The following is a 14824-nucleotide window of genomic DNA, read 5'->3' as shown; positions in this document are numbered from 1 at the left end:
GTATTTTACAGTGAATTATAGTAGAATGCTAATTGGTGTTTTTTCTTCTTACTAAATTTACGTGAATAACTGTGTTACTATCTATTAATTTTAATTTATGTACATGATATGTAATTGCTAATTGCTATATAATGACTACATAGCTCATAAGTACCTACTTAAAATAATAAAATATACGTAATTTATATTATATTAATTAAAATTTAAAATCTGTTGCATTTTTTTTTTTTTTTTTTGTAACAAAAATCACAAACAATACCGTCCACTTAATACTTAAATACACTAAATTTTAAATAAACATATACATAATTGTTATTCAAATACCTATTTCAAAATAATTTAAATGATAATTTTTGTACCATTACCAAAATGTGTCTAAGTATGCAAGTGGTACTTAATCTAAATCTTTAAAAAAGTTAGGTAAGTACTTAAAATTATATGATGCTTATGAAATTCAATATAATTATTATTTATTGAGTGCCTTAATATATGTGTAGTATAAATTTTAGTTATATATTCTATATGGTATAGCTACCTAAAACATATGTGTACCATACTACCATATTATTTCTAAACGACAGACATTAAAGTTATTGGTTATATATTTTGGGGTAAGGAAATAACTGCTCAATAATCAACATTCAATATATTAGTAGTGCCACTATAGTTTATATATTATATTTTTATTTTACTGATGTAGGTTATATAAATATTTTATGATAATGTTTAAATGTAGCCATGCTTAACATCGGCAGTTTTTTTGTACATCTTAATAGTTAATTTTGTTTAAATCTTTCATTTATTTATATTTTTATGATAATGTTGTTTTTGTTTATTTTAGATAAGTATTAAAGATTTAGTTAAGTTATGTGTGTTATAATTTTTTGAAGTAAAATCTATTTAGTTGTATATTAATTGCATATTGATTCTGATTGATCATGTATGATAAATTGAGTATTGATATCAATTGAGTTAGACAATGTAGAAAATAAAGTTTAAAAAAGATTAAACTTTATAAGATATGTTATTTTGAATAGTTTTTTATGATTTTAAACTTATATCACTACATTGTAACTTGAGACCACATATTTTAATGCTGTATTAAAATGTTTAAAAATACATTTTAATTTATGATTACAATTAAACAGATGTGATTTATTTACATATATTCTAATATGTGAGGTATAGGAGTGAATGAGTGATGTTTGTGATCTACAAAAGTATAAAATAATAAAACCAGTGAGTATAAAAGTGGAATGCTGTATTTTATAATTTTAAATACATTTTGATTATTGTGATACATAATTACAACACATATGCATAATTTTAATACCTAATAAATATGTCAATAATATACAATTAAAAATTAATTATCTCTTTTTTCAACAACATTCAATAATAGATAACAGTTAAACTGAGAGCATGGAAGACAAATCTTAAAAAAAAATATATCACTCTTTAAACAATAACATTCAAATACAAAACCAACCGTCAAGAATTTAGAAGTTCGTCTAGTGCATCTGTGTCATCCTCTATTTCAATGTCTTCGAGTGAAACTTCATCACGCCCACCATTGCCTATATTCAACAATCACAGTTATCAAGGTATATAGATACTATATTGAATATAAATTTATATTATTATTTTTCACTCACTCTTCATCACAGGAATCATGCCTGATATAATATATTGTCGCATATCTTGTTGAAATACTTGGTTGAAAATTTCTTGTCTTTCTTTGAGTTTGATGTTTATTTTTTGTTCTAAATCCGCTACCTTTTCTTTGTGATCTGCTTCTAACTCACCTAAAACCGTATATTTTTAATGAATTATGCATAGTAAATACATTAACATGAGAGATTATACCACTAATTTTTTCTAATTCTTTCAGTTTTTTCGATCGGTAAACAGCCAATTGAAACCGTTCATTCAACATTTGTTCTTGCAGTTCCTGTTCCTCAACTACATCATCTAGTTTCAATAACTGGTGTTCAACATCATTTATCAATAATTTAATGTTTTCTAAAATAACACAAATATTTTGTAAAAAGGAACAGTCTATTATTATTGATAATTAATAATTTTATAAAAAAACATTACCCATGTCTTTCATGGCATTTTCAATACTCTTAACTAATTGTGGCATTGAATCCATGCAAGATGTGATTGTATCCATTTTTTTCCATTGTTCACTCATCTGATGATGTAGAAGACTAATCATTTCATTGACTTCCTAAAATTTAATGTTAACAAAATAAATATATTTATATTGAAATAAATAACTTTTTTTTTTTGTAATATGCAAAACCTCAGCTTTATGGGCATTGTCTTCAGCTAATAAGTGTAACTGATTCCATTCAGTCTGATATTTATGCAATAGATCAGCACCAGCATCATAATTAACAGGATGTTCACTAGGAGACTGCGCGACAACAACTTCATTCACAGATAATCCCCTTAAACTAGAAACAAAAAAAATACATAAAAACATTAAAAACCCCTTATTGTTGTAATATAAATACTAAAAATTAGGGGGGGAGGTAGCTAGAATTTAAACAGGTAGGCCAAAAAATATTATATATTCATCAAAACATATTAAATAAAACAACAGAATAAATTGTAGTTTTTTATTATTAAAAAAAAAAAAAAAAAAAAAATCAAATAAGCTTCCAAAACTTAGAAACAATTATAAAACAAAATTGTAGTCAGAGTCAATTTTAGTTGGCTTTTGGAATTTAATTGAATAGAAAATAGTGGTAAATTGATGTAGACATGTAGTTCACAAGGTAGTGCGTACTTATGAATACGATAATACTATATAATTAGTATAACATTATTTTTTATACTATTTGAGTTCTTCTAACTATTCCTTTTTTTAAAATAACAGTTTTAAATTGTTGAAAAAAATATTGAAAAAAGGGGTTAGGTCAGAAGGACTTATCATATTATATACGCATAAATAATAATATAAATTTGAATAAAATATTATATAAAAATACATTTATAGCTTCTACACTGAAATAAATAAATAATTTGTATCATTAAATGATGCCTCGTGTCAAGATTTTCTTGGTTGGCAAACATACTTGGATTAAAATATAAATAACATTTAAAATATTTTATTATTATTATTATTATAATATAATATAGTTAGTATATAACTATGTATTTTTTGCTAAAATGCCAACTTTAGGTTTTAGACATGGCAGGTGAAATACAATTATTTGTATAATTTATATTTGGTTTTTGTAAGATAACTAAAGTATAGAAATCTTATAAAAAAACTAAAAATATAAATACAAATTTTAAAGTTAAGTATCATATTACTAAAATAAGTGTTATAATAATCAATTATTAATTGAATTAATATTTTATACAATTTCTATAATGTTAATAATATAATTTTTAATGAATTTAACAATACATCTAATAATGTGTATTCATATAATAACTTTGTCATTGGATATAATTTTGGCAAGCTCATCAATAATAAATAACAAATACAATAAAGATATTCGCAATACTAAATTTGTTTTTATTGATTTAGGTATTCAAAAACAGTTAATTATAGAAAACGTTTATTAATATAACTATGCACCACAAATTACCATATAGTTTCTTAATACCGAACATGGATTTAAATAAATATAAAATATTTGTATGTAATTAAAATTAAAGCACAATAAAAGTAAATTTTAAATTACCATTTCATTATTGTAGAATACCTGTAGTTTAAAAATTGAATATGAATATTATTTTATGATATACAACATATGTAATACTAACTTTTAATTATTAAATAATTTTTGATAAAAATATTGCTCGTAACCTGTGCATTATAAACTTATGGTGAGTAGGTTTATGGTATAGATTGAAATAAGTTTATTTTGAAAATTATATGGTACTGTAAAAAATAATAATATATGTCATGGTGAAAAGTTTCAAATGCCAGAATTTTTCATTTTTTGAATTGTAACAAAATATTTATATTTATTGGAAATAATTGTAGGAGTGAATTTTAAATGTTTATACATTTATAAGGAATTTATAACTAATTTTTTAAACTTTTTGAATAAGAATAATTATTTTATACTAAATCAAAAGGGTTCAAGAATATTCCAAATATCTATAAATAGCACAGACAGCCAAAATGATTCCATGTCTATAATATGCTAATATCAGATTTTTGTGAAAATATGTGGTGTTGAGTAAATATTTCTATTTTTCTTTTACTTTTAGTCTTTTTTTTAATTATTGATAATAAAACTAGGCACTGAGAGTATTCCCTCAATGTACAGATCAGATAAGATTTCCTATCAAAAACCATCAATAATGTTCAAGGTTGAAGCAAATTTTATGCTCTAAATGGTGAGGTCAGACATTGGAAAAAAACTCAGAATAAACATTAAAAGTTTATAGGTTTCAATAAATTTAATATTCTTAGTTTTGCATACCATTAACATGACGTTATGTTAACTTAAAACTACTGAATACAAGGCAGAATATTATTTTGTAGCTCATGTAGGTACTGATACTACTAATAAGTAATATTGTTTATAAAAGTTATTATTTTATTGATTTAAATTTTACACCTACTGACATTTTCTTAACTTATAAATATTATAAAATAGTTATTAATTATTAGTAACTTTCTGAGCAGCTAATATTAAATTGAATATAAAACATACAACTACTAAAACATTATCATTATTATTATTATTATTATTACAATGTTGACTCACATTTAGATAAGATAATTTATTATAAAATAGGTGCTAAGTAGGTATTTAAATGAGTAGTATGTTCCATATTGAATTATATTTCTATTCTTCGACATAAATTGATTTATAAATATTTAGTCATTCTTTCATTATTTTAAATATTGAATCAATTTAATGCAGGCAATAAAGAAAAATTGATATTTGTAAATAATACTTTATTAAAATAACTAAAAATTAATGTACCTATTAATTTAATTATAATAATCTATAGGGTCTAGGTTTATATCAAGTAATACAATTTTAATGGTAAATAATAAAATGAATCAATGAAAAATATATTACTTTTATAATAAGATTGTTTATATTATGGTAAATTATTTAAATAGAAAAAATATGTGTTTTATTGATATAAAATCAGTAGTAATAGTAATTTGAAATAAGTAGGATCTAAGACTAGGGAGTGATAAATTATATTCAAATATCAAAAACTTTAACCAGCATACAGTGAAAAGTATTTTATAGCTATTTATTTCAATAATAAACTACACACAATAAGAACTTTTATTTTATTTCAGGGATGGTTTAAGATAATTATGTATGTAGATATTAAAATATGAAAAAAAAATAGTCCTCTTTACTACGTTGTATATATTGAAAAACCAGTGATATAATCATATAATCAATGCATTTTTTTATTAAATAGTTACCTTATTATCTAATAAATATTAATATTATTATATAAATTTCATAATTATATTTAACCTATATTTATAATAATATTTAGGTCAAAGAACAAAGATCAGGTGATTTTATTCACTAAAAATAATTATTTAATTTTATATTGATTTTGATTTTAATATATATAGTGCCTAGTATAAAATAACTAAATATTGCAATAATTCATAATATAATTTATACATTTAAAAAAATTATATTATTAATACACTCAGATATTGAGAAAGATTAAAAAATATACCCGAAAGAAGTATGATTAATAGTGATTATAAAATAAAAAAATAATAATATTATCAATTAAATTGATTAGTTCTTAACCAATGGTCACATTTTATTGTTTAAATAAAAAGTAAATTATTAATTTAAAAAATGTATTCAATTTAATTTCCCAATATTTTATTTTCTATAGATACTTTTTGTTTGAATCCAAAGATACATTTAACTTATTTATAATTTAAGTATTTAACTAATATCCATTTTCCGTAGCGATTGATTCTTATATATTTGAATACTTAATAACTATAGAATTGTGTATGGTTTAAAATTCAAGATTTAAAAAACATTATACAAGCTACCTCGATTACATAGTTTAAATTAATGAAAATAAATAACATTTATGTGAAATACAAGTTGGTAAAAAACAAAACTAAGTACTAAAAAACTTTGTTTTATATTTTAATATAATATCAAATACAAATACAATTTTAGTGCATATGGACAAGATAAACGATTTTATTATGTTTGATTTAGATAAGACAGTTTGTTTAGTGAAGGAACTAAAAAATTAACAATATCAATGACCCTGAAGAGTATTAGAAATCAATACTTATAACTTTATACATTTTGAGAATAAGATAGTTAATATAGGTAGTGGGAATATACATATTTGAATATAATATTATACAGAGTGATTCACCAAGCATACTCACCCCTATTTTTATATTTTTTTCCATTTTAATAATTTATCTAAATTCTGATTTTTGAAATTTATATTTACTTATAGACTATATTTTCAAATTCAAGAGACTTTTGTAATACTTAAGGAGTGTCTTGTGGCAACACAGACTTTTAGTTTTTTTTCCAAATGAAAACCCTCTTTTTTTTTGTAAATTATATAGTGGATAATTTTTTAAAACATTTTGATGTACCTAATTAAAAATAAAATGAGTATTTTTTGTTTATAAAAATATTTTTTTTTTTAATGGTTTAAAAATAAATATAAAATAGATGTTGAATATGATCAAGTATTATATTTTAATAATTCTTATAAATTATTAACATTGATAGATTGATAAAAATTTCCTATATTTTCAAATCACCGTGGCCATTGAGGATTCCAAACCCTTTAAAAAGAACCAACAGATAGTAAAAAAAAAATAAATAACTTCAAAACTACTCATTTAAATTTTGATTTTGATGTAATTTTAAGAAAAGTTATTTGCAATAGCAAAAACAGGGAGTTGTAATATGAAAAATAAATGTTTGTTTCTTCATAAGACACTATGTATAGGAAATACAAAAAAAAAAAAAAATCAAGAATTTTAAAATATAATTTTTAAGTATATTTAAAAATTAATAAAAACAGATTTTAAATAACTATATTATTGAAGAAAAAAAGAAGTAAACATGCTTGGTGAATCACCCTGTAGTTTGGAATTTTGAGTATATGTTAAAAAGGACATGATTCAGTTTTATGCTAAGTATTAGTTAAAAAGTAACACAAATAAATTAAATTATATGCACAATCATATAGTAGGTACCTAATTGTTTAAAAAAACTTCAAGTAAATATCAGTAAATTATTATCTAATATTATAAATTATAACCATAATGTATACCAGAAAAAAAACCTATTTAAAGAATAGATGTCTATAGTTTGGTAGGTATAATAAATAACTATAAATACTATCAAATAGATACAAAGTAGGATTTATTGCATTTTATCAATATGTGAAATTTAACTTGGAAAAATACGAGCAAATTCAAATACTCGACAATCTAATATATTCTAATAGCGTTTTGAACAATGGCAATAAAAACAACAACCTTGGGGTATATTAATTTTTCAGTATTTTAGTAAATAAATTAAATGTTAAATTAACACGGCGATAACACCGTAATGAAACAGTGTCTTTTCAATTTCTTTTTAATGCGTTTTCAGTAACATTTACCTTGCTGACAATCCTTCTTGAACGACGTTGTGCAATTTTTCTCTTAAGTTACCAAACATCGTGGAACCGGATAACGGGCGGTAATTATTTATTGAACACTATAAAAAGTTAAATTATCAGAACAGCAATTTTAGAACGTGATATATTTATATTTTTTAATTAATTAACATTAAAGTTAAACGCTTTTTTTTTTCAAAAACCATCAAAACCACTATATTTTGTATTTTTGTTATCATTCGAAACGATTGTTGGAAGTGATAACCGCATGACACCATAACTGATAAAATAGATAAGAGTGGACATTTTTTAAACATTAAAAAATCCAAACGTTCAACATAGATCGTTTTGATTTAATTAAGCAAAGTAACATTAATCATTTAGTTTTAAACCGTTTTAGTAGCTATATCGTGGGCGCCAGCAACCGATTTTTCGCAGTTTTATTTTTAACAGTCAATAAAAGACCCTTCTTTTTCACATATTAAGGTGAATAATGTTAATTATTCTTACATTATTATTTTTTTTATAACTGATTACATCATCAGTTAATTAAATCAAAACTCGCACATTTTATTTGTTTACATTATCTCCTGTATTTATCGACTTATCTGTTCAAAATATTTTAGTTATGTACCAGAAATGAACAATATGGATACAAATCGTCTTCAAACAGAAGAACCGGCTTTGATTTCTGACGACACACAATATGAGAACAATGTGTCAAACCCTCAGACCAACGGTACTGCAATAACATTTGAACCTCTAAGCCCTGAAAAAGTCAGATGGTTTTACAAGAGCGATAACAAAAGATGGACCAAGTTTGATGGTTTTGATTCATTAAATATAGAGTATAGGTATAGGGCAAATTTCGGCAACGAAGAAGATGTATCTAGTTTGAATGGGTCTTTTAATTATTTTGTTGGCCTTTATACCGTTGTCGTGAGAGGTGGTCTTTACGAAGTAGACTTATCAAAAAAAAAATGTACATCTATATTTTGGCCTGGTAAGTATATATTTTATAACATGTATTTCATTATAATACTCATATTATTGATTTTTAAATAGGTGAAGAGAATGATATTTTTCGTGGTGTTTGGTTTTATGATGGATATGAACCTTATGAATATGGTGAGGAAGTTGAGAGGGAACATCTAAATCTATTCAGAGATGATACCAGAAAAGTTGAAAATACTGAAGACAATGGGAAGTCAGGTACTAATATTTTTTCACAATTTAACTATAATATATTAGATATATTAAGGTTTAATAAAATTTATTATTTTCATAGTTATAAGAGACGTTACTTTTGGGGACATGCATGTTGTATGGTATTCATCGGCTGAAGTGTATTCATTTAAACAAAAGACTTTTATCAACACAAAGATTATGAGAAGTGTTACTAAAAAATTAGGAACTTATTTCCAAAAATGTAAGTTTTTTATAACTGTATAAAATGTATTTTGCAACTAAAAACTGTTGTGAAATTTTAATTTATCAGGTTGGGTAAGTTTGCTAAATTTATAAACATATGGTAAATACTAAATGCAAATTTTGAATTTTATTCTTAAAAAGTGAAGTACCTATACATGGCTATTCATTTATCACAAACAATACATTTGCATTTTATTCACATTATACATTTTTTTTTTAAATTTTATGTGTAAAATAATTGTATTACTTAACATTGTATGGTTATTTTAGCTGCTGGATACAAACTGATCAGATCGTACAAAACTGATGCTAATGAAAAAGACAAACTGAATGATATAACTCATCTTGTATTTTTGATTCATGGAATTGGTCATAAAATAGATAATAAAAAAATAATAAAAAACACATCACAGTAAGCATACTTTACAATATTATTTACTATAAATTAATTAATAATTATAATGTTTACTATGTTTATTTTTTAATCATTAATAATTTTGTATTGCTATTATGATTAATTTAGGTTTCGTGATTGCGTGAAATGGATTAAGCATAAATATTTCCAGGGTACTGAACAGAGGGCAGAATTTTTCCCTGTGGACTGGAGATCACAGTGTAGTTTTGATGGAGGTATTGTATTTCAAATAATTAAAATAATGAAACATTATACATTATGCTTATCTTTTACATTTCTTTTGAATACAGGATTAGTTGAACAGATTACACCATTAAATTTGAAAAACATACGGCAAATATTAAATTCGTCAGCTATGGATATAATGTATTATACTTCACCAATATATGGTCGAGAAATACAAAACAGTTTGGCAAATGAACTGAATAGGCTACATTCCGAATTTGTAGAACGGCATCCACACCATGACTTCAAAGTATCAATAATGGCACATTCTTTGGGTAGTGTTATTTCATATGATATTATAACTGGATGGGAACCATTTGTGAGTCATATTAAACATTTGTTTTTGTCATCTATACATATTTAATATAACATATTACATTTATTCCAGATTAAACGGAGTGACAGTAGTCCAAGAATTCATTTAAATTTTGAGGTATATATATTATATTTAAGATAAAAAATAATGTATTATTGCAGTGGTGGCTCGTGAGGTTCACATAAAGTGAAGATATACCTATGTAGGGTAATAAAAAAAATTAATTTTGTTGTATATAAAAAATGTGTTTATCTACATTTAATGTTGTTAAGCTCTTTTAGTTCTTAACTATGGTAAAATAAAATAAATTATAAAAAAATAACTTTACACAATCACAATATTATTTTATTCAATTATTATACTATATTATTGTTAGTGATAAACTTTGATATAAAAGCACAGTTGCTAGTCAATGCTTGGTGGTGTATTATCATTTTAATGATTGATGCGACAGTGCTGCATGTTAAAAAAAATACTGTTCTCTAGCTGACGTATTCATTTAGCTAATATTTGTACAGCTTTTCTGAGCACATTGAATTTGTACTTCACATATTATTTATTAATTTTTTTTTTTTAACTTGCAAACACGAAAAGCTGCAATAACTTCTTCTTTTTTAATTAATAATTTTTATATTCCAGATTATGTGCATAATCATTAATTAAAATTTACTATAGAAATCTAATAATTTTAATATGCAATTTTTTTGGGTAATACACTTGCTCTTATGAGCCCTAGCAAGAGTCGCCACTTTATCATTGTAAATAAATTGTTAATCTTGTATATTAATATTTAGTTGGAGAATTTCTTCTGTTTGGGTTCACCATTATCAGTATTTTTGGCATTACGTCAAAATGAAATATTTAAAGAAAACCTAAACTTGTTTCCAATGTGGCTGGCCAAAAAAGTATATAATATTTACCATCCTACAGATCCTGTTGCTTATAGGTATACTTTATTCACAATTGTATTTATGAAATCATGTATATTTGTGATAGTGAGTATGTTTAATATTTTTTTATTTTAGGTTTGAACCATTAGTGGCAAAAGACTATTGTCGCTACAAACCTGTTGGTATTCAGGCCTATGGTGTCAAGTGTGATTACTCTGAGGTTCCCTTAGAACTGATTGGAAACATGGATTCTAGCTTTGAAGAGACCAATGGAACTGAAGCCAAAGCATCAGATGCGAAAAAAGAAAATGAAACATTCAGTCGTAGAATAAGCACTTGGCTTAACATGTCAAGTAGCAATGATAGTAAAGCCAATAATTCAAATCAGTTTGAAAATAATACATGTTCATTTTCAAGAAATGGTACACCAGTTGAAAGTATGTAATCTATTTTTTGATATTTAAAATGAATTAATATAATCATATCTTAATGTTGAATATTAAAAATTATGTCTAGATTTGAATCACCGGTTAGATTATATCTTGAGAGATAGTATCGGAGGATCAGCGAGTAATTACTTGTCGATGTTGTATACACATACATCATATTGGTCAAATTATGATGTAGCATATTTCATTTATACTAGGTTATTCCCCGAACTAGACAAAACAATGGAAGATTTTCTGAGACCTGAAGAAAAAATCCCCAATTTTGACTTACAATTTGAACAAGGTAATAGTTCTAAACTCTAAAATAAAAAAAAATTACATCAGCTGTACACAATGTTTATAATGCTCAATTTTTTAAACCTAAATATACGTATGAATAAGAGTAAAATAAGAAAAAATATTTGTTTACTGTTTCAAATCTTTAAAGGTATTGAAGTGACTGAAGATTTGAAACATTCTACTTAAGGAGCAAATTATCAGTAACATCTAAAAAATTGCCCATGTCATTTAAGTCTGTAAATTTTTTTTTTAAATTTATTATACACATCATTTTGTTATATTTTAAATTATGTTAACAAGAAAATAGTTAACACCAATTAATATTTTCAATGCCCAATGATTAATATTTTGTAATTGATTGAGTCTTATGATACTATACAGGGTAAACTTCCATTACATTTCCCGAAAACAGTAATTTGTTATCCGGTATTTTATTTTTATCAATACATACTTGTTCTCGTTTCATTTTCACGTATATCATATTTTTAATTTATTCCATTTATATTTTGATAAAAATATACTTCACTATTATTTATGTTATCTAAAGGTAAAAGAAAAGATAACTCAATCTCAGATGTGATATTAATTACTAAAGATATAATATATTCTACTGAAAAAAAAACTAAAAATTAAATGTTATTTGTATAGTAATAGTTTTATATTTATAATTATGTAATGTAATTATTGATACATGTATGTCCAAAAAATTTATTACAGTGATTTGAGTTTAAAATTGAATTTTAAGTATAAAATTGACAACTCTTTGTGATACATTGATACACTTTGTGTATTACATATGTATTTATAAATGAAACACATGTTCTTAACAATGTTGTGATTTGTAATTGGTTGTTTATTATTATGTGTTAAGTAGTCTAGGTAATATTGTTTTATCGTGTTTACTAGCAAGACCTTAAACGTTTTTGATTTATTTTTATTCAACTACACTATACAATTAAATAGGATGTGTATTGAGCGCAATAAAACAATATTATTAGTTATTTTTATGAAATGTATTTATAATGTAATGTTTATACTTTACCTAGTGTTGTTTCACCAAATTTTGTGTGCCCATTATTAGTTGTTTTGGAATACTATTTTAATTTTAATTTTATCAAATTGTTTTTATTGTAGTTAAAATGATAATGTTTTTAGAAGACCAAGATATAGTGTTGATTATTTATTGTTTGATAACTGAACTATTTTATTATGCTATATTTTAAAATAACCTCAGGTTTTGGTTGTGATTGTTTTAATATAATATATGTATTTTTTTTACAAAATGTATATTATATTAAGACATGATTAATATGTTCTGTGATGTTAAAATATTATTATTATTATTACTACTACTACTATTACTATAATATAATATCGTATGTATACATTTGATATTTGTATAAAACATTTTGTGATTTAAATATGAGTTTATTTAAAAAATATATATATACATTGAACATCGGTTATAACAAGCTCGTTTATTGTAAATAATGTTTCTGTAATATTATTATTTGTTTATTATTCAATTAGATACTTAACAATTTTAAGAATGAAAAAAAAATAGAATGGTGTAAACAAAAACAATGTGAATAAAAAATCTGTAATCTGTAAAAATTGAATAAAATTACAGAATACAAATTCATATACCTGGTGTTGGTTTGAAAAACAATCATTTTCATTACCATTGAGTATTTAAGTATCTACTCCAAACTAGGCCACATTTTTATTCTTTTATTAACCAATCTATATAAAATTACTCTGTATCTGATATGGCCTCATTTTCATCACTTATTTTCTGAACAGACGTTCTATGATATTTTTTAAAACGCTTTATCTACTGTGCTAAACATGAGAAACAATTTTTCCATTTTACTTGAGAATTAATATACATATTTTTAAGTATTAGTCTGATGAAAGGAATATTTTTTTAATATTTTAGAGAAAACCAATTAAATAAAACATCTCTGATATCGGATATTAAGATTTCTTCATTCATTGCATCACTTTTAAATTTAACAAATATCTCTTTTTTACTATGTATAGGACATAGATGGATTTAAATCAAGTCTATAGAAATAATAGTCTCATATTATCTATACACTAGATACTATATTACACGTAGAGTTGTCTGTGCTACTAACATACATCATAACAAATTTGAGTTCAGCCGAACACATTTTGTGATGTTAGCTTTATTATTAGAGTAAATTTGCCTATTATCAAATTCTAAAGGTAAGAATATTACCTAGAAAATGATATAAACTTTTATTGATATTGAGATTTTAAAATGAGTTATAGTTATGTAAAATAAAACTCTAAAATGTTCATAACTCACTTTTAAATGGTAATATCAATTATCAATATGCCATTTTCTAGGTAATATTCTTACCTTTAAATTTGATGATAGGTAAATTTACTCTAATAATAAAGCCAACATCACAAAATGTGTTCTGCTGAACTCAAATTTGTTATGATATACGTTAGTAAAACAGACAATACATGCGGTATAGCGTATTCATAAGCAGTAAGGTTTTTAAGTAACCTTTTAAAAGAAATATTCAAAACATTAACTGGATTTATAGAACTTTGACTTCAAATGTGTTTGCATACAAAATAAAACAAAATAATTTTAAAATTGAACTTTAATGTCTCTAAATGTTGTTCAAAGTCTTTTTATAGAGGCCGCACTCACTTGGAATTTAAATACCTACTTCGTATGACCTATCTTGTTATTGAAGAGAATACGGTGAAAGATCTTGGAGTTCTATATGATAATAACTTAAATCTTCATAACCTCATAAATGCGACATGCTGTAAAGCTTTAAAAGCTCTTGGATTTCTTAAGCGGGTTTGAAACGAATTTAAGTTGATAACTCCGCTAAAAGCTTTATATTGTGTGCTTATCAGATCTATCCTTGAATTTTCTGTTATTATATGGAACCCTCACACCACAAACAATATGAATCAACTTGAAAGGGTCCAACAAAAGTGTTTGAGTTTTGCTGCATATCTATTAAAAATAGAATATAGACCTCATGTTTATGATGCAGTATTAAATAGGTTAGGTTTACAGTCTTTAGTCGATAGACGTATTACCATTAACAAGGTCTTCTTAATCAAACTTATCAATGGGTCGATCAACTGCCCTGAACTTCTTTCCTAGGTCAACTTTAAAATTCCCCGTGTCCTATCCTTT

General features: G+C 24.0%; 2 protein-coding genes across 3 annotated transcripts; one reads left to right on the top strand and one right to left on the bottom strand.

The window, feature by feature from the left end:
* Positions 1-1244: 1244 nt before the first annotated feature.
* LOC132930592 (dysbindin protein homolog) lies at positions 1245-7769 on the bottom strand. Its single transcript, XM_060996536.1, has 6 exons — positions 7627-7769; positions 2309-2462; positions 2101-2233; positions 1867-2022; positions 1656-1805; positions 1245-1577 (listed from the first exon to the last, which is right to left on the bottom strand). Exons 1-6 carry the CDS (start codon positions 7683-7685, stop codon positions 1492-1494), a joined length of 738 nt encoding a protein of 245 aa, XP_060852519.1. The 5' UTR covers positions 7686-7769; the 3' UTR covers positions 1245-1491.
* LOC132930566 (phospholipase DDHD1-like) lies at positions 7567-13270 on the top strand. 2 transcript variants are annotated; one of them, XM_060996513.1, is made up of 12 exons: positions 7567-7706; positions 8250-8626; positions 8689-8835; positions 8912-9052; positions 9325-9466; positions 9578-9684; positions 9760-10013; positions 10083-10127; positions 10805-10956; positions 11036-11337; positions 11417-11632; positions 11777-13270. In XM_060996513.1, the coding sequence occupies exons 2-12, from the start codon at positions 8263-8265 to the stop codon at positions 11812-11814; spliced, it is 1908 nt and encodes a 635-aa protein (XP_060852496.1). In that variant the 5' UTR covers positions 7567-7706; positions 8250-8262; the 3' UTR covers positions 11815-13270. The 2 variants fall into 2 exon arrangements, with proteins under 2 accessions (XP_060852496.1, XP_060852488.1); XM_060996505.1 differs by lacking the exon at positions 7567-7706 and adding an exon at positions 7952-8109.
* Positions 13271-14824: the final 1554 nt, after the last annotated feature.

Source organism: Rhopalosiphum padi, chromosome 1 (assembly GCF_020882245.1).
Source record: "Rhopalosiphum padi isolate XX-2018 chromosome 1, ASM2088224v1, whole genome shotgun sequence".
NCBI classification, from domain to species: Eukaryota; Metazoa; Arthropoda; class Insecta; order Hemiptera; family Aphididae; genus Rhopalosiphum; species Rhopalosiphum padi.
The sequence above is the reverse complement of the archived record's forward strand: the minus strand, read 5'-3'. Positions and strand labels throughout refer to the sequence as shown.

What these genes read in the sequence shown, in the direction of transcription:
- LOC132930592 (XM_060996536.1), bottom strand. Translation starts at nt 7,685, where the DNA reads ATGTTTGGTAACTTAAGAGAAAAATTGCACAACGTCGTTCAAGAAGGA. An exon ending in ACAATGCCCATAAAGCTGAG is followed by an intron (nt 2,234 to 2,308) that starts GTTTTGCATATT and finishes ATTAAATTTTAG; the next exon opens with GAAGTCAATGAAATGATTAG. An exon ending in CATGATTCCTGTGATGAAGA is followed by an intron (nt 1,578 to 1,655) that starts GTGAGTGAAAAA and finishes TGTTGAATATAG; the next exon opens with GCAATGGTGGGCGTGATGAA.
- LOC132930566 (XM_060996513.1), top strand. Translation starts at nt 8,263, where the DNA reads ATGAACAATATGGATACAAATCGTCTTCAAACAGAAGAACCGGCTTTG. An exon ending in GAATTCATTTAAATTTTGAG is followed by an intron (nt 10,128 to 10,804) that starts GTATATATATTA and finishes ATTAATATTTAG; the next exon opens with TTGGAGAATTTCTTCTGTTT. An exon ending in TGACTTACAATTTGAACAAG is followed by an intron (nt 11,633 to 11,776) that starts GTAATAGTTCTA and finishes AAATCTTTAAAG; the next exon opens with GTATTGAAGTGACTGAAGAT.